This window comes from Myotis lucifugus, unplaced genomic scaffold (assembly GCF_000147115.1).
Source record: "Myotis lucifugus unplaced genomic scaffold, Myoluc2.0 scaffold_395, whole genome shotgun sequence".
NCBI classification, from domain to species: domain Eukaryota; kingdom Metazoa; phylum Chordata; class Mammalia; order Chiroptera; family Vespertilionidae; genus Myotis; species Myotis lucifugus.
Genome location: NW_005871443.1, coordinates 701,733 through 723,507, shown reverse-complemented (window position 1 = coordinate 723,507; position 21,775 = coordinate 701,733). Strand labels below are relative to the sequence as shown.

At 47.8% G+C, this 21,775-nt stretch overlaps 1 protein-coding gene across 1 annotated transcript in view; it reads left to right on the top strand.

Moving 5' to 3' along the window:
* The window catches only part of RASA3 (RAS p21 protein activator 3), a 115,451-nt gene that overhangs the window by 62,202 nt on the left and 31,474 nt on the right, over nucleotides 1-21,775 (top strand). The window contains exons 4-5 of the mRNA XM_006102042.3: nucleotides 9,330-9,424; nucleotides 14,866-14,942. Of these exons, the coding sequence (XP_006102104.1) occupies nucleotides 9,330-9,424; nucleotides 14,866-14,942 (172 nt within the window). The remainder of the gene's footprint in view (nucleotides 1-9,329; nucleotides 9,425-14,865; nucleotides 14,943-21,775) is intronic.

The window sequence follows — 21,775 nt, the reverse complement described above, 5'->3', positions numbered from 1 at the left end:
TAGCCTGCATGGCCTCAGAGTTTGCCCCACGAGAAGATAAGACACTCCTCCTTTCACTCCACGGCCTTTTCTTCGGATGGGCCGTGAGCATCTCCTCCCAGTTAAAGCTGACCACTGATATCCCACTGTACTTACGAAAAAGCTCAAAACATGGCTAGGGCCCAGAAGTGACTCCATCGTGTCTGTCCCCAACATCTGGCTTTGGCTTAGGAGGCAGTCACTAAACATTTGTGAAAAGAATGGACAACTTTTGAAAATACCTCAATGCATTCCATTTATTCCATTTTAGAAATTCAATCTGTTTTATAGATAGTTTCCCATCTGAAGAAACTCTTTTCTGGAGGTTCATGCTTCCATTTTAGAGCCTGATTTATTTTTTAAAATATTGCCAGGTTTGAGGCCACACTGCCTGATTTGGCCTGGAGAAGGAAGTCCACACTCCCCAGCATGCAGTCAAGACCTTTCATAATCTGACCAAATTGTTCTCTGGGCTTAGCTTTTCAATGGCCTTTCTAGCCATTTCAACATAAACACACGTGTGCATTCACCCCACTTGTTCCCCTGTGCAGGCCTCTACCCTCTTAACACTAGAAACTTTTTAAATATATCTCAGTTTTCTGAAATCTGACTAGTCCCACAAGCAGCATGCTCCTCCTTTGCTACTGGGGAGTATGTTAAAATCTAGGTACCCAGGCTCCCACTCATGCTGGTGGATCCAGATGGTCCAGGGGCTGAACCTAGAATTCCACAGTTTTATTAAGTTCCTCAGGGTGACATTTACAGTTAGAAGGAAACTAACATGTGCTGAATGCTTATATATGCCAGGCATAAAAGCATGCCATTTATCCTTTGTATTAACCCCCGGAAGTAGCTATCCCCTCTATTTGCTATATCAAGAAGAAACTGAGTCAGAGAAGATAAGACACTTGTCTGAAGATGCACAGCTGACGGGTGGTGAGCCAACAAGTCAGACATTTCCTGTCATATTGTAGAGAAGTGAGTACCAGTGCTGGCAGAGACTGGGGAGGAGAAAGGTGTCTACACCTGCTTAGTCATCCCATGAAGTCATCTCCCTCCCTAACGACTCGTCAGTGGGTGCTGCCTATCCCCAGAACTTGCTCTCACTCTGAATCTAATTCATCCTGCCTGATGTGAGAGAGGTGGCTTCCCAGAATTCAATCTGAACCTTTTATATTTTAATCAAGCATTTGGATAGCATTTAGATGTATGCTTTCTCTGGGACTCTGACGATGCGCAAGTGTGAGAGCATTCCGAAACCTAAGTGATCTGGACTGACTAGAGCAGTGGTTCTCAACCTTCCTAATGCCGCGACCCTTTAATACAGTTCCTCATGTTGTGGTGACCCCCAACCATAAAATGATTTTCACTGCTACTTCATAACTGTAATTTTGCTACTGTTATGAATCGTAATGTAAATATCTGATATGCAGGATGTATTTAGGCGACCCTTGTGAAAGGGTCGTTTGACCCCCAAAGGGGTCGTGACCCACAGGTTGAGAACCGCTGGACTAGAGGAAGGGAAAGCAGTAGTCACCTTCTCTGCCAGAATCGCCAGATCTGCGGGGTCTACAGCAGATGGGGCTGGAGAAAGTGGCACACATCCTGCTGTTCTGCTCTCCAGTTGTTCCATGACCGGCAGAGAGGGGATGTGCCTTAGTACCCCCTCTTCTCCCTCCCCTCTCCCACACCCATCCCCTCTCTCCTCCCTTTCCAATCTCATGCCCCATCATTTCCTTCTCTTCTTCACCCTGTTTTCCTTTTTAGGATCTTGGTCCACATGTGAATTTCTCCTTTAGTCCATGCGTGTGGCTTATTTCCTACCCTGAGTCATCTCCATGAGCCATCACAACGCCTCTTACTTGGTCTATTAAAGTTGGGCAAATAAGGCTTCCAAGGCAGTACAAACTTAGGGCTTAGCAAAGAAACAGGTGGGGCAGTGGGGAGCCTTTACACAGAAGCAGGACGTGTCGATGCTTGCTTTATTTAGGCTAGGGTGGCTTAGTTCAATAATAAAACTTTATGAAAGCTTTATCAAGCATTCATGTGTTGAGACTTAAGTGAACTCTTGCTTATACTAAAAATGTGTCGCATACATGTAGATAGAGAAGAGTGTCTGACCCTAGGAAGTTAAACCCAACTATCCAACATTAATGAGCCATCTGGTGTGTCAGTGAGCTGCACTTTTGTTGTCATTTCTTCCACCTTTCATACTCTCACTCTGGAAGAATGGTAAGTGCTGCCTGTTTATTCTGGAACTATCTGGCAGGAATTCATATTGTAGGAAAGGAGGAGAGATGTAAAGTGAAGTATCTGGTGCATATCTGTTCTAATCATTTATATAAAAATACTTAGCACTTACTATGTGCAGGTATTGTTCTAGGTGCTTTACAAATATTGACTCATTTAATATTCATAACTCTGTGAAGTAGGTACATTTTCAGATGAGGAAACTGGTACAGACAAGTCACACGGCTTTTGGGTGGTGTTCAGACCTCGGCAGCCAGGTTCCCAAGTCTGTGCTACTGAGCTCTGGACCTTATTTCAGATTATGCTCCATTGTCTGTATTTAGAGGCAATAGTTGATTGAATGTGAAGCCTGATGCGGGGCGGGCAGGGGAGGAGAAGTCCAGGGTGACTTCTGGCTATGGGTTTACAACGCCAGGTGGATGGTGGGTGGTGGGACATAGATGGGGCTGGAAAATGGTAGATGGTGGTCGTGGGGGTGGTGGTGGCGGAAGGTGGGTGGGAGATGGGGATGGTGATGGCAGAAGGATGAGTTATTCATATCAGAACAAAACATCATCTTCCATGACCCACTACTACCATCCCCTCCAGTGAGCTGCAGTTTGCTATCACCTTCCTCCATCCTCCTCTCATTATGTACCAACTATCCAACATTCATCATTCATCCTCTGTCCTGTACGACTCTCCACTCACCACCTACCATTTGCCATCCACCATCACCATTCCACCACCTTTCACTCATCACCTACCATCTACAATCTACTACCACCCATCATCCACCATCACCATTCATCCATCATGTACTATCTTCCACCATCACCATCCACCACTCTTTACCCATCATGTATTATCCACCACCTGCCATCGATCATTTGCCTATCTTCTACCACTCTCCATCTGTGACTTATTAGCTACCATCTATAACCATCCATTATCTACCATTTATCATCACCACCACCACTCCCCCCATCACCATCCACCGTCCACCATCACTATTCACCCTCTTCCAACATCCACCATTACTGTCTATCACTCTCTACTCATCTATACTGGCTACCTTCTACCACCACCCACCATCCACCACCCACCATCACTACCCACCACCTTCGCCCGTCACCTACAATCCACCAATCATCTTCTCTCCTCCACTATCACTTGCCATCCACCATCCTCAAGCCCTCCTCCTGTCCCTTGACCCACCATTCCTTTCCCACTACCACTGTCCACAATTTTTCAGCTCCATCTATATCCTGCTACCAAAAATTCACTTGGTGAAAACCCATAACCCAGGAGTCATCCTGGATTTCCCATCTCCATTTATATCTGTCTTAGCCCCTGACATACATCTCCTCTTTATTGGAATGGGGCCATGTGATTATGGAACACTTCCTTTTTAGGTGTCTACGTATAAACATCAGGGCCTCGCAGTAGATTTACTTTCCCCTGAAGAGGGTAGCTCTCTGCAGGCAAGGATGATGTGGGCCTAAGGCCAGGGAGGCCTACTGCTGCAAACCCTGTTGGTGGAAAGTGGATACTCATCCTCTTCCACTAAAGCTCCTTTCTACTTGTGCCTCCTCTGGTGTGAGCTGCCTTGAGTGCCCCCACCCTCCTGCTTTCCCAGTCCAGGGAAGACACCTCCCTCGGTGGTGAGCTTCCACTTGACACATAACAAGAAATTCAAATTCAAAAACTCTAAAGGCAGCTTTGGTGCTGTGGTAGCATAAAGTGGTGCTTATGGCGGAATGATCCAGGCCTCTGGTGTTGTTTCTGGCAGTATAGCCCAGAGCTCCACACACTTGTTAAAATGCAGTCGCTGATGCATGAGTCTGGGGAGGGCCTGAGAGCCTGCATTTCCAACGGATAACATTCTTGGAAACGGCTGTGACTTAAGTGGAAACACCTGGAGTTCGTTCAGGAAATACTTGGCATGGATCGCATAGGAACTCAGATAATTCACATCTGACTTCATTTTAATATGGAACTGTGATAGGAGCTTCCCAACGGAATCCTTAACGCGGAAGGAACTGATGAAGAAGGGTTTGCAAGCAGACAGTGCACACTTTCCAGGTCTTGAGGGATCTCCGTTGGTGTGATGGGTCTGGAATTCAGATCTGACCATAGGACTCCACTGCTCAGGTCCTGCAGGGCTCCCTTTGCCTCAAGATGACTCCCAAACCCTTAGCCGGATGTTCAAGCCCTTTGTGATGGCCCTGCTGAGGGCTTCCTCCTTCCTGTCCTCCTCGATCCGATGTGGGCCCAGGTCCTCCCGATTCCTTCCAGTCTCTCTCCTGGTGCCCCCTGCCTCCTGGCCTTGGCTCACACTGCTCCCTCTGCATGGCGCCCACCTCTGGCCCTTCTCCCCACCCCTATGCCCACCTGGCTACTGCTGCCCATCTGAGACCCTGGTTGGCCAGAGACGACACCTGAGCGAGCTGCCCTTCCATGTGTGTGTTCTCCGTGGCTTCACCTCCTGGAGCATTTCTTTTGCTTTTTGTCATGTGTTCACTGGACTGTACTTCCTATGGCCTGGAGCTCCTTGAGGGTTTGTCTCTATCCACCACCTACTGGGTGCGCCAAGGTTTGTTCAAGAAGGGATGGAAAAAAGCAGGAGAGGGAAGAGCAAAGTGTAGAATCTTAAGCTGCCCGGTTAGAAGTTGACATTTTACCCAGTGACCCTGTGGCTGCATTAGATACAGCAGTATGATAGGTGGAAGTGAGTATGAAGATAGAGTATTGGCCTTAGTAATTGGCTCAGATTATACTAGAATGAAGAGGATATCCATTAATCCTTGGAGGCATATGAAAACTTTTTTGAGTGGTAATCCTAAGGAAAAAACATTTTTAAATATTTTTGTACATTTTAATCAGAGAACCTGGTCACATTGGTTCTGGGGTTATTTCCCCTTAAAATAATCAAAATAAGTTCTTTATTAAACATTCTGCTTCAGGTACCTGCTAATTTTGAAGATAACCAGCAAAATCATGGTTTAGCCATGCTTGGTGGCTTTAAAATTATGGTGTGTCAGTTGCAATTGGACTTAGATGTTTTCACTGTCGTTTTTACAGCTGTAAAAATAAGTGGCTGTCTGAATCTCCAGGAATAATTTAAAGTTATGACTAGTAATTATGTTGTTACAGTATGAGAAGCCAAGTTCTAGGGTATAAATTTGTATCACGGAAATGAGCACAGTGTCACCGGCTTCTCACGGTCTCCTGTGTCTGATCGGCTGGCCTCGCGCCAGCAGGAGCCCACACTCACCTTTAGGTTTTCCTGGTGCAGTTGCACGTGTGCCCCTCTGAGGGTTGAGTCCAGGAGGGAGGGGTGTATCCAGTGAGGGTGTCACCAACTTTGTTCTTTTCCAAACTCTTTTTGCTATTCTAGGCCTTTGAATAGACGTTTACATATTTTAATCGGCTTCTTTTTAAAAAAAAATTTTTTTTTCAACCACAGTTTATAGTCATACCATTCTGCACCAGTTTCAGATGTACAGCAAAGTGGCTGAAAAACCATGCACTCTACAGAGTGGTCCCCCCACTGCTCAAGTCCCCTCCTGGCCCCACACCCAGTTATCTCAATATTATTGACTCTATTCTCCATTCTGCAATCCGCATCCCTGTGACTATTCTGCAACTACCAATTTGTACTGCTTTTTTACCCAGCCCCTACCCCCACTCCCGCCCCCCGACAGCTGGCAGTCTGTTCTTTATGAGTCTATTTCTATCTTGTTTCTTTGTTTATTTTGTTCATTAGATTTCCCCATATAAGTGAAATCATATGGTATTTGTTTTTCTCTGAGTGGCTTATTTCACTTAGCATAATACCCTCTAGGCCAGGGGTCCTCAAACTACGGCCCGCGGGCCACATGCAAATGCAAATATTGTATTTGTTCCCCTTTTGTTTTTTTACTTCAAAATAAGATATGTGCAGTGTCCATAGGAATTTGTTCATAGTTTTTTTTAAACTATAGTCCGGCCCTCCAATGGTCTGAGGGACAGTGAACTGACCCCCTGTTTAAAAAGTTTGAGGACCCCTGCTCTAGGCCCATACATGCTGTATCAAAAGGTAAGATTTCCTTCTCTTTTACAGTTGTAAATGTACCACAGCTTTTTTATCCTCTCATCTACTGATGAACACTTGGATTGCTCCCATATCTTGACTATTGTAAATAATGCTGCATTGAACATAGGGTGCATTTATTCTTTCAAATTAGTGTTTCGGGTTTCTTCGGATATATTCCCAGAAGTGAAATCACTTGGCATTGAGGCAGTTCCATTTTTAATTTTTTGAGGAACCTCCACATTGTTTTCCATAGTGGTTGCACCAATCTGCGTTCCCACCAACAGTGTTCGAGGGTTCCTTTCCTCAATATCCCTGCCAACACTTGTTGTTTGTTGATTTATTGATGATAGCCATTCTGACAGGTGTGATATCTCATTTTGGTTTTGATTTCTTCGGTGTTTTATTAACTTAATTTCCTAAATGACTGAGATTGCTTTTATCTCTGGGTTAATTTGCAGAGAATTAACATCTTAACAAAATTTTAGTTTTCAGGTGCTCCGACATGGCATATCTTTCTATATACTTGGGCTTTCTTTAATTTCTTTCATCAGTGTTTGCAATGTGTTTTCAGCATACACATCTTGCAAACATTGCATGCGCACACGCGCGCGCGCGCACACACACACACACATTTATTTATTTATCCTTATATATTTTGTTTTTGATGGAGTAGACAAAGTTTTTTTTCTGGTAGTATACTAAAATCACAAGCCATAAAAAGATCATTTTGTGAAAGATACTGTTGTTTTTAAATTTTCAGTTTTTATTGTCATTGCTTCTATGCATAAACACAATTGCTTTTTATGCATTGACTTTGTATTCTGCGGTCTTACTAAACACAGCTATTCTACTAGCTTGTCTTGTAGATTTTCCTATAGAGTCTGTGAATAAAGACTTTTATTTCTTCCTTTCCAGTCTCCACGCCCTTGTTTCTTTCTCTTGCTTTCATGCACTGGCTAGGATACCAGGTTGACCAGGAGAGATGAGAACAAACTTCTCTTCCGCTGGCTCCATCTCGGGGAATGTTGGGCTGTGCCTCATTGAGTCTGCTCTTAGTCGGCTTTCCTGCAGGTTTCACCCCGTGATTCGCCTTCCCCCAGGTGCTCTTCCACCTCTGTACCTGGTTTCCCACATCACTTGCCCTCTGCTGAACTACCTGGTATGCTCTGCCTTCAGGTACAGCACCCACAGAGGAAATCATACACGGGATTTTAGTGGTGAAAGGCAGGTAGCACCGCTCTGTCTAAATGAGAAAGTGAGGCCCAGAGTGGTTTAGTGAACTGTTACTGTCACTCTGATAGATTGGGACAGGTCTGCGGATTAAGGCATTTAAGTCGACAGTATGGCTGTGGATCAGGTGTTCTCTCAGAACAGCACTTAGAAACACTAATACACATGTTTTAAAAAGTACATGTTTATAGAGTCTTGACTGTGACTGAGCTCTTGGAGGACAGACTGGAAGCTGGCAACCAAGGTGACCCTTGAGTCAGGAGCTGGGTAGCAGGGGGAAGAGGAAGGTATTCTTGGCTGTATTTTATATGTATTTTAATGTTTCATGTTTTGTACTATGTTCCTGTATTGCCAACTTAATATTACATTAAGTACTTCCAGAAGTAGAGTAATGATGTGTAAGTTGTAGGACTCATATAAGCATTAGATACATGACTCCTCCTTATGACAGTTAAAGCTCAAAAGCATTGCAGTTGCGTAACATTTCAAACTTCAAATGTAACCCTCTTACCCAGCTGAACTAATCATGGAGTCGGAATATTTTTAAATTTTTTTTCAATGAAATATGTTGCCCAACTCAGTTCCAAGAAATATTCCGTTTCATGTGGCTTTATTCTTGCAAAACTCAGAGACATATTCCCATGGGGGAGAAGAGTTTTATTGGAGCCAAGCAGAGAGGAAGGAGTCTTCTCTTGGGGGCTGTTCTTCCTAGTGACCGGGTGTGCGGGAGGGCAGACGGCCAGAGGTGGCAGGACCCACTGCCAGGACCTCAGCAGGACACCCACCAAGTGGATTAGTGATGGCAGGGGAGGACCGAGGTTAGGGAGGGGCCTGCGAGGAGCCCCGAGGGCGCCATTCTGTCCTTGTAATGTGATGCTTGCTGGAGGATGTTCCATGGGGCCTATAATTTGGGTCTTTCTGAATTTCTGTGGAATATACTTTTTTGTCAGCCTGTGTCTTCTGTGTGTTTCCTGCATCTGTCGCTCTTCCTCTCCCACCTGCGGACTTTGTGTGCAGTGGCTTAAGCTGTTACGTAGTGTGTGGCTGGACAGGATTCGGCTCCAGATGGCTCTGCCCGGTCAGAGCTGGACCAGTGAGGTTGGACGTGGGCAATGGTGCTGACCCTTGGAGTGCTCACATGCTGGGTCACTTCGCAGGTGGGCTGGTTGTGTGGAATTAACTGGCCTGGACCCGAGGAGCCCTGGCTGAATGATTCCGGGGTCTTTCCCAAGTCTCTTTTGCGTGTGGGGAGTGTGAGGCAGTTACCTTTCTTTTTAGAACATGACGGACAGATGGCACAATGACGGGCAGATTGAGATTGAAGGCAGGTTATTGGTGGGAGTGAATTGTCCCGACTCTCTGGGCGCCTTCACCCTCTGGACCTGCTTTCTCATGTTTGTTTTGCCTTTCAAATGCCCCATCTGTGCTGGTGGGTGAGCCTCTGGGGTCTGGAGTCCAGAGCAGAGTTCATACAAGGCGGCCCTGTCCACACCCAGGCTGTGCTCCCAGTGTGAGAGCAGGCAGACCTGTGACCCCCGTGGAAGTGACATGTGATGCTTGTTCTGCTCTTGGGGTGGGGCGCGGGCACCTTCAAGATGAAATGTCGCGTACGCTGATCTTACATAAAGGAAGACAGCGTGGCATTACCCATGTACCCGATGATTTGTTTTGGATTATAACGTTCGAAATAATTGGCAGTAACTTACAAACCTTGCTGGGCCTGGAGGATTTGTCCTCTCCTGTGACCGCTTTCCCTCTGCTCTGTCTGTTTTAGGGAAGGTGGCCATTCAGAAGGAAGACTTGCAGAAGTACCATAACAGGGACACCTGGTTCCAGCTGCAGCATGTTGACGCTGACTCAGAAGTTCAGGTGAGACCTTCGGCGGAGCCCGTGGAACGCTGGAGGTCTTGGGGAATGGAAGACTTGATTGTGGTTAAAGGACTAGAGACATGGTTGTGGTCCTAACAGGGAATAATGTTTAGCAAATCGTGTCCTTCTATTTATAGTAAGTATAGGCTTGCTAATTTTGTTTGTTCTGTTGGTGATTGTCACACTTTGTCATGCATGATTGGAGCACCTTTAAAAAAAACAAATGTGAAAGAGCAATAACATAATGAAGGTGAAGAGAAAATATGGGTAAGAAAAATGAAGCTGTAGGTGAGAACAGCACACAGAGCCTCCCATGGCAAGTCCCTGTGCTTGTTGGAGGTCACTGCATGTGTTGTGAAGCTCCCTGCACTCAGCAAAGAAGCATCTAGAGCGAAAAGAAGTGGCCACTCTGAACAGGTTCCCATCCTCTGAGGGTCCTGGACTCACCCTGGCTCACCTGGGTGATGTGTTAACCGGGACTGACGTCCCTGTCCAGTGGAAGGAGCTAACCCCCTAGCAGGGAAGACAGCATGGTTCCAGGATCCCAACCCTTCCCTTAAGGCTGCCCTTGGACTTGGGCCCTGCTGAGTGTCCAGGAGCCCATCTGAATACCCATCAGGAGGGTGGCCACGTCTTCTCTTCTCTTGTGAGCCTAGCTCGTGTGGCTTCCAGTCAAGCCTGTTCCATGCCCGTGTCTAGAATTCCACGACTGGGAGCCACCGCAGCCGGACAGCACAGCGCCCTGATGCTGAGACGCACCAGTGTTTTCATCAGTGGGTCTGTGAGACACTGAGGTGTGGCAGGGGTGCCTGACCAAGCACAGGGTCTCTGGCACAGGCAGGCCTGGCTCAGAGCTCCGTGTCCCCAACCACTAGTGAGGTGCCAGCAGTGTCCTCTCCAAGCCTTAGTCTCCTCATCTGTAAAGCGTGGTGTTGTGAGCAGCTGGACAGTGTCTGACACATTGCCGTAGGCCTTCCCCTGGCCCTGCCTGGCAGGCAGCATTCCTGGGCTCCTCGCCCAGCATCTGGAGCCGGCTGGCCCTCGGGTCCTCATGCTTCCTCCTAAAACCTCGGCCTCAGCCGAACTCTGAGGGGGAAGGCACGGGGTTCAGGGTTGCTGCCTGGTGAGGCTGTGGGGCGCACTGGCCTTGTGCCCACTGGGAAGGATCCACACACTTTAACAAAGAGGCAGCCAGAGGGAAGGCTGAGGAGCTGAGCCAAAGGAAAGCATCGTAATGGTGCTTCACGCTTAATTAATTCTGACCCAGGGGCCCGATCTTGCCGAGTAAATTAGAAAACGCTGTAATTACTGCAGAACTAGGAACTGCCGGGGTTGGAAGCAGAGTTCCGACAGTGAAGATGGATGACAACCAGGATAGACAGCCCACCGCGCTGCTCAGGTGACTGGCAGTCTCGTCTTTAGGCGGGAGTTCCAGAAGCCACGTGCTCTGCAGTGGTGCTCTGTAACGGAACCGTTCCGCTTTTTATTTTGACTGTTTACCCAGCACTTTCATTCTGAAATAACACAGCCTGTGGCACCATAATCAAAATGGCTGTTACCCAGATTTAAGTTGGATTTTATTGGCAAGTGTGATTTTTCTTTTTATCTTGCCTTTTCTTTTTCTTTTAATTTTGAAAGGGTGACAGCTTCACAGGAAGTCACAAAAAAGTGCACAGGGAATAATGATTAGCAAATTGTGTGCTCTCCTACTTATACTTAAAGACTAAAAGTAATGAGGAGGCCCATGTTCCTTCCCCATTCCCCCATGGTACATGCTGTGTACCTGGGGGAGATCACAGCCAGGACACTGACATGCCCACAATGCAGACCTCACTAAGATCTCACCAGTTCCACATGTCCGCATGTGTACCAGTGTGTGCGTGTGCATGTGTGCACAAGTGCATGTGGATATTCTGTGCAGCTTATCACATGTGTGTGCTTGTGTGTGCACATGTGTATCCTGTGCAGCTTACCACATGTGTAAATTTGTGTAATCACCACCACAATTAATATCCAAAACTGCTCTGCCAGCACAAATCTTATAAACAAACATGGGTGTGTGTTCATTGTACAGGTGTGTGGAATATTTTCACTGTTTCAGAACTGATGCCCTCTGCATGCCCGTGGACAAGTCCCTTGTCCTTCTGAGCCTGGTCCTTACCGTGTATGAGATGGGATACTGACCCTCACTGGGCCAGTCTCCTCGGAATTTGTGAATTATGAACGGCAAATGCATTATCGTCATAACTCTGAAGAGAGGGAAGAAGGACAGTGCTTATTGGTTGCTCGCTAAGTTCCAGGCAAGGAGCTGAGCACTTTGCTTAGGGTAGTTAGTTCTTAGAGTGCCCACGCATGAAGTGGTCGCACCACCACGGAAGCAGCGCTCCCCAGATTCAAACTGGCCTTGCAAGGTGTGAGTGCGACCTTTTCCCTGCAGCCACAGTTTCGTTTTGAAATGTCACATGTACGGTCTTTAGAGGGGCAGAGGATGGCATATATTTCCTTGAATCCATCTGTTGTATAATTCATAGTAAAATACATGTGTCCAACCCCGGTTGGTGTGGTTCAGGGGTTGAGAGTCAACCTATGAACCAGGAGGACACGGTTTGATTCCCAATCAGGGCACATGCCCGGGTTGCAGCCAGTTTCTGTCTCTCCCTCCTTCTTCCTTCCTCTCTGAAATCAATAAAAATATATTTTAAAAAATTTATAATAATAAGAGCGTAATATGCAAAGTGACCAAATGGCTAAACAGCAGAATGACCGTCCGGACGATCTTCTGGACAACCTTCCTCAAAGCCGGGGCTGTGAGGGCTGAGGCAGCCGGGGCTGTGAAGGCCTACTCTTGAATGAATTTCATGCATTGGGCCTCTAGTCCTATATAATAAAGAGCTAATATGCAAATGGTCATCACGCCCTCATGCCATAATGCCATCATGCCATCAGCCGTAACGGCTCAGACACTCAACACTGGGGAGAGAGGAATGGGGACCAGCCAGGCACAGATTGGGATAAGCCGCCCTCCCTGTGGTCCCGGGTGCCAGTGGCTGGGGCTGCGGCCCAGGAGAGGGACAAGTCACCCGCCTCACGGTCCCAGATGCCAGCGGCTGGGGCTGCAGCTTGGGAGAGGGACAAATCGCCTGCCCCGTGGTCCCAGGCGCCTGCAGCTGCGGCCTGGGTGAATGACTTTATTAAAAAGAATTAGTCACTTTTTTAAAAAATATTTTTTTATTAATTTCAGAGAGGATGGAAGAGGGAGAGAGAGATAGAAACATCAATGATGAGAGAGAATCATTGATCAGCTGCCTCCTGCACGCTCCCCACTGGGGACCGAGCCCGCAACCCGGGCATGTGCCCTTGACCGGAATCGAACCTGGGACCCTTTGGTCCGCAGGTCAACGCTCTACCCACTGAGCCAAACTGGCTAGGGCGAATTAGTCACTTCTGTTCCTTCCCTGACCCTTTGTGGGTAACAGAACGAGGCGACTGGCAGGAATGGCCTTGTCTGTGGTCTGTGCTGCACAGCCTGTCACAGCTGCCAAAACGTCCGCTGGAACCTGGAAGGCTCCCTTTTCCCCCTGCTTCGCGTTCTTCTACCAGGAGGGCGGTCATCCCCCACGCATCCATCTGAGCCGGCCCCCCGCGGAGCAGCAAGTGAGTCCTCCCCGGGCTCTTTCAGGGACGCCCAGCAGCCACTGGCTCTGCTTTGTGCTGTTTTATTTTAGTGAACTGTTATGAAAGTAGATATGCAGAAAAGAGCTCAGCTGAGCCATCCCAGCAAACCCCAGCAGCCACATCCAGATCGTCTCTGTGAATTTGACTCGTGTCAGACGATCCTACTTGAAGGATTTCCCAAACAATCCGCGTCCGCAGCTGTCCACACACCAGGACCCAGCTCAGATCTTTCTAAGGGTTTTACGGAATTGCATGAAGGAAAGGGCAAGGCCAGGCTCCTTCCTCCCCCCCTCACCTTGACGTGTGTAGCCGAGCAGGTTAACGCTCAGACTGGCATCTGCGCCCAGGGCTCTGTGAGACCAGACACCAGCTGTGCAGAGGCTGCGCCCCGAAAACCCGCACTTCCTCCCTGCGCTGAGGTGTGAGGTGTGGCCCTCAGCCCCTCTGGGCGTCGGCAGCTGTGGCTGGGTTGTTTGTGCTGGAGGTGGTGTGATGCCCACGCTGTGTGAGGTGTGGCTGAACCGTCAGTGACCCTGGGTAACAACAGATGTGAACTTCTGAACTGCAGCTCTACGAGTTACCTTCTGGGGGGAAAGTCCTTTCAGTCGTGGACAGTGCTTGTGTTGTTTTGTTTTACCTCCTACCACCCTCTCCCAAATCCCCACAAAGAGGTGACAACACGGATTAGCTGACAGTGTCTGCCACCTGGGTAAGGAAGTGTGTGCCCTCGAGAGGAAACGTGCGCAGCCACGGGGTCTGCTGGTGTGGACTTGCCGGCCTCTTCTGGGAAAAACAGGAAACAGGACAGTGAGCCCGGGCGTCAGCAGCGGGGCTCCTTCTCACCCCAGACACCGTCTTTCACTTCATAGAAGCCCATTGAGAATGAATTAGGGAAATGTCGGTCTGAATGGCCATGGCCCCTGACAGAGTTGGCGCCCAGTGCATTTGGGAAGGCGCTGAGGAACCAGATGTCACAGGTGACTGCTGTGGATACATTCTCACTCCGCTGTATCACACGCTCTTGTCCTGGGTTTGGTTTAGAGGGCAGGCTGGGGGTTGCTGTAAGCCTCAGTGTTCTCAGTGCCCGCTTGATGGACTGTGCTGAGATTATGGGATGATTTGAAAGCTCTAAACCCTGGCGGTGCAGAGTGAAAGGGAGCCACAGAAGATCAGCTTTGTCAGCACCACTGCTGTCACTCTCGGCCTTTGTCCAGCCCCGGCAGAGCTGGCGTGGTGCTGAGGCCCCCTCCTCAGTCGCTGGCCATGAGGACGTATGCATGTCTAAGGAGGTCAGCCAGGGGGGCTGGGCCCAGACCTGTGCTCACATGGATGGGATGCTAATGGTCTGGTCCTGTGTCCAGGACTTATGGCTGGGCATCCTGGCTGACCATCAATCCTGCCCTCCCTGTGGCCATTCTGTCCTGCAGGTGAGAAAAAGGCCCGAAAGGACAGTACCAGGCCCTGCCCACAGCTGGGCAGTGGTGTGGGCGTATTTGCTGCCATGTGTGTCCAGGCCGAGGTCTGGGCTTCTTGGTGCCTGTCTCCCTCGCGGTCAGCAGAGCTGGGAGCCCAGTGTGCCTGATGGGTTGGAACCTTAACCCTCTGGGGGAGTCACATCCACCTGGTCCCTGAGATCTGAGTGAGGCTGGTGGGAGTATGGTGGACGCCACATGGGTCAGACCTCACCACCATTTGCGAACAGACACTCTGCACCTCTCCACTTTGCGAGGCTGCTCCCCATGACCCTCTATCCTTGTGCCTTTCAGGGCAAGGTCCACCTGGAGCTGAGGCTGAGTGAAGTCATCACCGACACGGGCGTCGTCTGCCACAAGTTGGCCACGCGGTAAGGCACGGGCCCGCCCAGGAATACTAACTCTGACCCCCGGCAGTGGGGCGAGTGTTGTTTTTCAGACAAATGAATCAGAATTCCCTGACTTGGTGAGTCCCCAAGGTGACGTCATTTGTAGAGGTTCCAATGCACTAGGGAGTATTTACTTCAATGTACCCAATAAAGCAAATGCTCATCCTAGAGGTACCTATCCGTTATTGTGTGCGACGTTTAGGCAAAGAGGTTGGTGTCGCATATGTTGTTACACACGAGGGAGCGGATTCCACTCTCTGGCCCACCAGCAGGGTCTAGAGCAGTGATGCGAACCCTTTGAGCTCGGCGTGTCAGCATTTTGAAAAACCCTAACTTAACTCTGGTGCCGTGTCACATATAGAAATTTTTTGATATTTGCAACCATAGTAAAACAAAGATTTATATTTTTGATATTTATTTTATATATTTAAATGCCATTTAACAAAGAAAAATCAACCAAAAAAAATGAGTTTGTGTGTCACCTCTGACACGCGTGTCATAGGTTCGCCATCACTGGTCTAGAGGAAGGTGGTGAGGAGTGTCCCCCACTGCTGACTGTCCAAGAGGGCCCTGTTCTGGCTGCCCAACCCACACTCATCCGGTGTTCAGACACAGTGTAGCACATGGTGAAGGACATGATGTAGGGACACAGTGTAGCACGTGGTGTAGGAACACATATAGGACACGGCAGAGGACAGGGTATAAGACATGTATAGGACGGGTAGAAGGCGAGAACTCCCTGTTATCTGAAACTTGGGCCTGGCACATTGTAGGTGCTCAGCAAACACCTGGGCCCTGGGCGTGTTCCCGCTCATTTCATAGGCCCATCCGATACATGGGAGATGAGTTCAGCGAGTTTTATCCTTAACGCTCTCATTATTTCCATTCTTAAAGAATAGTTGCTGTGCTCTCAGAATTTGTAGCCGTGAAGACAGAGTTGCCTATTTTCTTTATTTATCTATCGGTTTATTCCTTGTTCAAGGCTGCTCAACACAAGCCTCACATGGAACCGGGGGAGTGGGGAGAGACAGAATGGACCAGTCTGGGCAGATGTGGGCCTGGAGCCCTGTCCTGAGAGCGGCCCCACCTGGGCCCCACGACTCCGAGATGCAGGGATTTAAGTGTCTGCTCCCCGCAGAGTCCACGGGTGACGCACCAGAACTGCAGCCATCCGTCTCTGCGTCTTATCAGGGTGCACGTTAGGCTGCGGTTTCCAGGAACACAAGTGTCTAAAGTCAGGACGGTCTGTCAGCAGCAGCAGCCGCCCGCGCGTGGGTGTGCAGCTACTTCCAGACGCCCACTGCTGGCACAGGAAACCCCAGAGCTGAGGACTTGGAGTTGTTTTGAAACACAGGAGCGTGCTGTGCACATGGCCCCTGTTTTTGGTTTTGCTTTTTTTAAGGAGCTTTGGTCTAGAGAAGATGCAAGGGTGGGATTCGGGAAGGTTCTGTGCATCCTGGTGTTTCTGGGAGGAAAGGCCTCCAGCCACTCAGACAGATCTGGAACTGTGGGCCTCAGGCCGCACGGGCTGTCTTGGGTCCTTGCAGACACTGCTAACTGGAGCGTGCCTTGTTAGGACTGGAGCCCGGCCAACACGTTTTCTAACTGGGTTCCAATTCATGCAAAGAAATGAACTGTGTTTGCTCTGAAAGTGCTTTCTTAAATCTGTGTATCAACGTAGCTCTGTTGACAGTTTTCCTGCTCAAATGTCTGTTTGAATGTCAGGAGGGTGCTCACCACCTGCCTCACCAAGTTCTGGGTTCTGTCTGCCAGTGATCAACTGTACCTGTTTTTGTTAGTGCTGAGGTGGGCGTTTGATTCCCTCCCCGTGTGCACAGGAGGGACAGGAACTAACGTCAGTGGGTCAGGGCCTCTCTGCCCACGCTGCCCCAGCCACGGCCTCCTGTAGGTTCTCAGGCACTCAACCACCCTGCCTCGGCCTTTGCTTCTGTGACCCTCTGCTTGGAGCACCCCTCCTCCAAATCCCCCTTAATTCAGGTCTCTACTCAGATGTCCCAAGAAGCCGCCCCCTTCTGGAGAGAGCACAGCCAGGCCTCTGTGTCCTGCCCCATGACCCTCAGCACTACAGCGTACGTGTGGCTGATGACGGCTGTATTTTGTGCACTTCCCTTAGAATGTGAATTTCCTTGTTCATTGCCGTATCCCCGACACGTGGGGCAGGGCCTGGCACATTGTAGGTGCTCAGCAAACCCCTGGGCCATTTTATAGGCCCATCCTGTCTAGCAGAGCAGGAAAGAGCCCCAGAGAGGAAACAAGATGAGGCTTCCTCTCCTTGCTGACTTTCCTGGGAATGCTGAGCAGCACTTGGGCCTCTTTCCCATGTGGGAATTGGGCCTGTCACACTCATTAGCACATGCACTAGCACACACTAATGTACACAACTAGTATGCTTACGGTACACGCTAGCACACAATAGTACACATGCTGGTACACACTAGCACACATGCAAGTGCACATGCCAGCATGTGTATAGTGGTATGCATGTATATACATGCTAGTACACACTAGCACACATATACACATTCACATTCACACACATGCTAGTACACAATGCGAGTGCATGTGCCAGTACACTGGCATACCTACTAGTATGTACTCATACTAGTACACACTATCACACACAAGTATATTCACACTCACACACATGCTATTACACAGTAGTATACTTGTGTACTCGCACTAGTACACTTTGTTCAGAGTCCTGGGGCAGAGGGTCCACCAAAGGGGTGTAACGAGGGGGAAAGAGTGGGGAGTCCCACAGGGGCTCATGTTCTCTAATCAAGGAAACCAGAAGTTTGTGAGGGACCAGTGGCTTTTCTTTCCTCACCTCACCTCCTCCTGTAGCTTTTTTTTTAACTAAAAAAATATACATACTATGAAATTCAGTATTTTAAAGTGCATAAGTATAGTACATTCCCAAGGTGATAAACCCATCACCACTCGCTAACCTCATCTCTGTGAGCGGTCATACCCAGCCCCTCTGCCAGTCCCTGCACCACTTAACCGACTTCCTGCCTGTGGGCTTGCCTATTCAGGACGGTTAGTTTAAATGGAACCATACAACATGTGGTCCTTTGTGATGGCTTCTTCCACTTAGCATAACGTTTTCAAGATTTATCCAGGTTGTAGCATGCGTCAGTACCTCATTCCTTTAAAGGATGAATAATATTCCACTATGGATATACCGCATTTTCTTTATCACCCATTGGTAGACATTTGGCTATTGTGAATAATGCTGCTAAGAACATTCTTGTATGAGTTTTTGTACAAATTTATGTTTTTATTTCTCTTGGGTGTATACCTAAGAGTAGAATTTCTAGGTCATACTGTAACTCTATGTTTAACTTTTTGAGAAACTGCCAGACTGTTTGTCATAGTGGCTGCCTTATTTTACACCCACCAGCTGAATGTGAGGGCTCTCATTTCTCCACTTCCTTGCTAACACTGTTATTATTGGCTGACATTTTTATTGCAGCCAGCCTAGTGGGTGTAAAGTAGTTTTGATTTACATTTTCTCAAATGTAATGACTGGTGATATTGACTTTCTTGTCTTTGTTGGCCATTTATGTATTTTCTCTGAAGAAATGTCTATGCAAGTCCTTTACTTATTTTTTAATTTGGTTATTAGTATTTTTATTATTAAGTTGTAAGGGTTTCTCATATATTCTAGATACCAGACTTTTGTCAAATATATAATTTGCAAATATATTCAGTTATTCTGTTGGTTGTCTTCACTTTCTTGATAGTATTCTTTGTAATACAAAAGTTTTAAATTTTGATGAAATCCAATTTATTTACTTTTTCTTTGGTTGCCTGTGGTTTTGGTACCTATTTAAGATATCATTTCCTAACCCAAGATCATAGAAATTTACACTTATGTTTTCCTTCTAAGATTTTTATATTTTTGGGTCTTCGATACATTTGGAGTTAATTTTTTATATATGGTGTGAGGTAGGGGTTAGCATTGTTATTGTTGTTATTATTTTGCATTTGAATATCCAGTTGTCCCAGCATCATTAGTTGAAAAGACCATTCTGTCCCATCAAATTATCTTGGCATTTTGTTGAAAATCACTGGCTATAAATGTGTGAGCTTACATGTGGAATCTGTTCTATTTCATTGACCTATATCCCTGTGCTAGCACCATGCAGTGAGTCTTCCAACTTGGTCCTTCTTTTCCTGATTCTTTGGCTATTCTGAGTTTCTTTTATTTCCACGTGAACTTTAGGATCAGCATTTTAATTTCTGCAAAAATAGCAGCTGGCATTTGATAGGGATTGCATTGAATTGTCCAACCTCTGAACATAATTTCTTTCCATTTAGCTAGGTTTTCTGTAATTTCTTTAAAACTTTTGTCATCAGTAATATCCCCTCTTTTATTACTGATTTCTGAGTCTCCTCTTTTTCTTGGTCAATCTAGCTAAAGATTTGTCAAGTTTGTTGATCTTTTCAAATACCCCATTTTTGGTTTTGTTGATTTTTCTCTCTTGTTTTTCTATTCTCTATTTCATGATCTCTGCTCTAATCTTGGTTATTTCCTTTTTCTGCCCTTTGTTGGGTATAGTTTGTCCTTCATCTGGTTTCTTAAGGTGGAAGTTTAGGTTGTCAATTTGAGATCTTTCTCTTTTAATGTGGGTGTTTTTAACTACAAAATTTCTCAGTAACACCACTGTAGTTTTTATATTTTGTAATTTTCTTTCTTAGGGTTTTCTAAGTCTGTTCTACATGCCTGAGATTTTCCACAAACAGCTCTGAATCAGGACGGAACAGGAAGCAATGGGCACACACACCTGTAGTCAGGTACAAAAGGCTTTGGACTCAAAATCCTAGTGTCCCAGGTTAGCAGAATCTTCCCTAACTGTGTAACACTGGACACACTGCCTACACTCTGCACGTCATCCTCCTTGCGTAGAATGAGAGTGAAAGCATCTACGCTGGCATTTCTTAAGGATGTGGGTGCCCCCCCTCCCTGTGGCGTGGGGTCTCAAGGTTAGCAGGGGCTCGGGCCAATCTGTGATGTACTATGGGCTCAGGAAAAATTAAGAGCTGGGATGATGAACCACTAAAGAGAAACCAACTGGAAAAAGGCAAGTTCATTCCAATAACTAGTCTTCTCTCCTTGTCTGAGAATCCCCTCACCCCCTCTCTCCGTCCCAGCAGCCCTGTGACTTATTCCCACGTTACTCACTGGGAAGTGACGGAGATGTGGCAGGGCAAGTGTTCCTTGCCTCCCTGATGCGTCATTCCCTATCACAGGTGTGTTCGTTTCCTGAGGCTGCCTTAGCAACGTACCACAATCTGGTTGCTTAAAACAACAGAAATTTATTCCCTCATAGATATGGAGGCCAGAAGTCTAAAATCCGTCTGGGCCGAGGTCCCTCCGCAGGCTCTAGGGGAGCGTCCCTTCCTTCCTCTCCCAGCTTCTGGGGCTGAACACGTTCCCGGGCTTGTGGCTGCATCACTCCAATCTCTGCCTCCGTCTTCACAGGGCTCTGTGACTGTGAATCTCCCTCATGTTAGGGCACTTAGCCTTGGGTTTGGGACCCACCCTAAACCCCACATGATCTCCTCATGTCAAGATCCTTCGCTTGAACGTCTACAAAGATGCTTTTCCAAATGAGGTTCCGTTATCCGGTTCCAGAACTAAGACGTGGTGACCACCACCCAGCAGGTGATTCCTGCTGAGGCAGACAGCCCTCCCTGGACTGCCCTCACCTCTCACCTGGCCCACACAGTCTCTCGTGGGGTCCCTTGGGGTGTTCGGGCTGGGCCGAATTCTCTTTACAGGCCTTCCCTCTCCCCATGGTCAGCTCACCCCTCTCTGCTGCCAGGCCCACTCTTCCCCACTGGCCTGAAGAGCAAACTGCAGGTTGCCCTGTGAGTGCTTGAAGTTTCTTCTCTGAGGTTACCCGTTTCCTGCAAAAAGCCCCCAGTCCAGGAGGCTGGAGGCTTGTGCCCTCACTCCTTCTTCCTGTCCCTGATAAGGGACATATCCTGAGGGCCTTCCCAGCTGCACCACAGGAAGCACATCACCAGTTCCTCCCCTCCCTGGAAAGCCTTAAGAAACGGGAAATGTTTACAAAGTAAGTAGTGACAGAAGGCTTTCTGCCTGGGCTGGGCCGCCAGTGCCAAGCCTTGTGGTGCGGAGGGAGAACCCTGTGATGTGCCCGTAGAAATCTCACCCTCCTGCCACACTGCAGCCTTTCCTGGTCATAACTCATCCTTCCGTCTCGTTTTACTCTCTGACGTCCGGTCTGCTGGCCTGGATGCCCGACGGAGGCCCAGGCAGTTTGGTGACCCGCCGTCCTGAATATCCCTAGTGTCTGTACAAGGACTGGCACTTAGCAATCCTGGGACAGGTACTTGGTCCTGTGTGAGTGGCTTGTCTTTCCAACTGGATTTCTTTTTTTTTATTATTAAATCTTTATTGTTCAGATTACATTTGTTCCTCTTTTTCCCCCCCCATAACTCCCCTCCTCCCAGTTCCCGCCCCACCCTTCGCCCTCACTCCCCACCCACTGTCGTCATCCATAGGGTGCACCATTTTTGTCCAGTTTCTTCCCTGCATCTCCCATTCCCCTTTCCCCCCCGAGAATAGTCAGTCCATTCCCTTTCTATGTCCCCTGATTCATTATAATCACCAGTTCATTCTGTACATCAGATTATTTATTCACTTGATTCTTAGATTCACTTGTTGATAGATGCATGTTTGTTGTTCATAATTTGTATCTTTACCTTTTTTCCTCTTCTTCCTCTTCTTAAAAGAAAACATTTAAGATTTCATATAATACTGG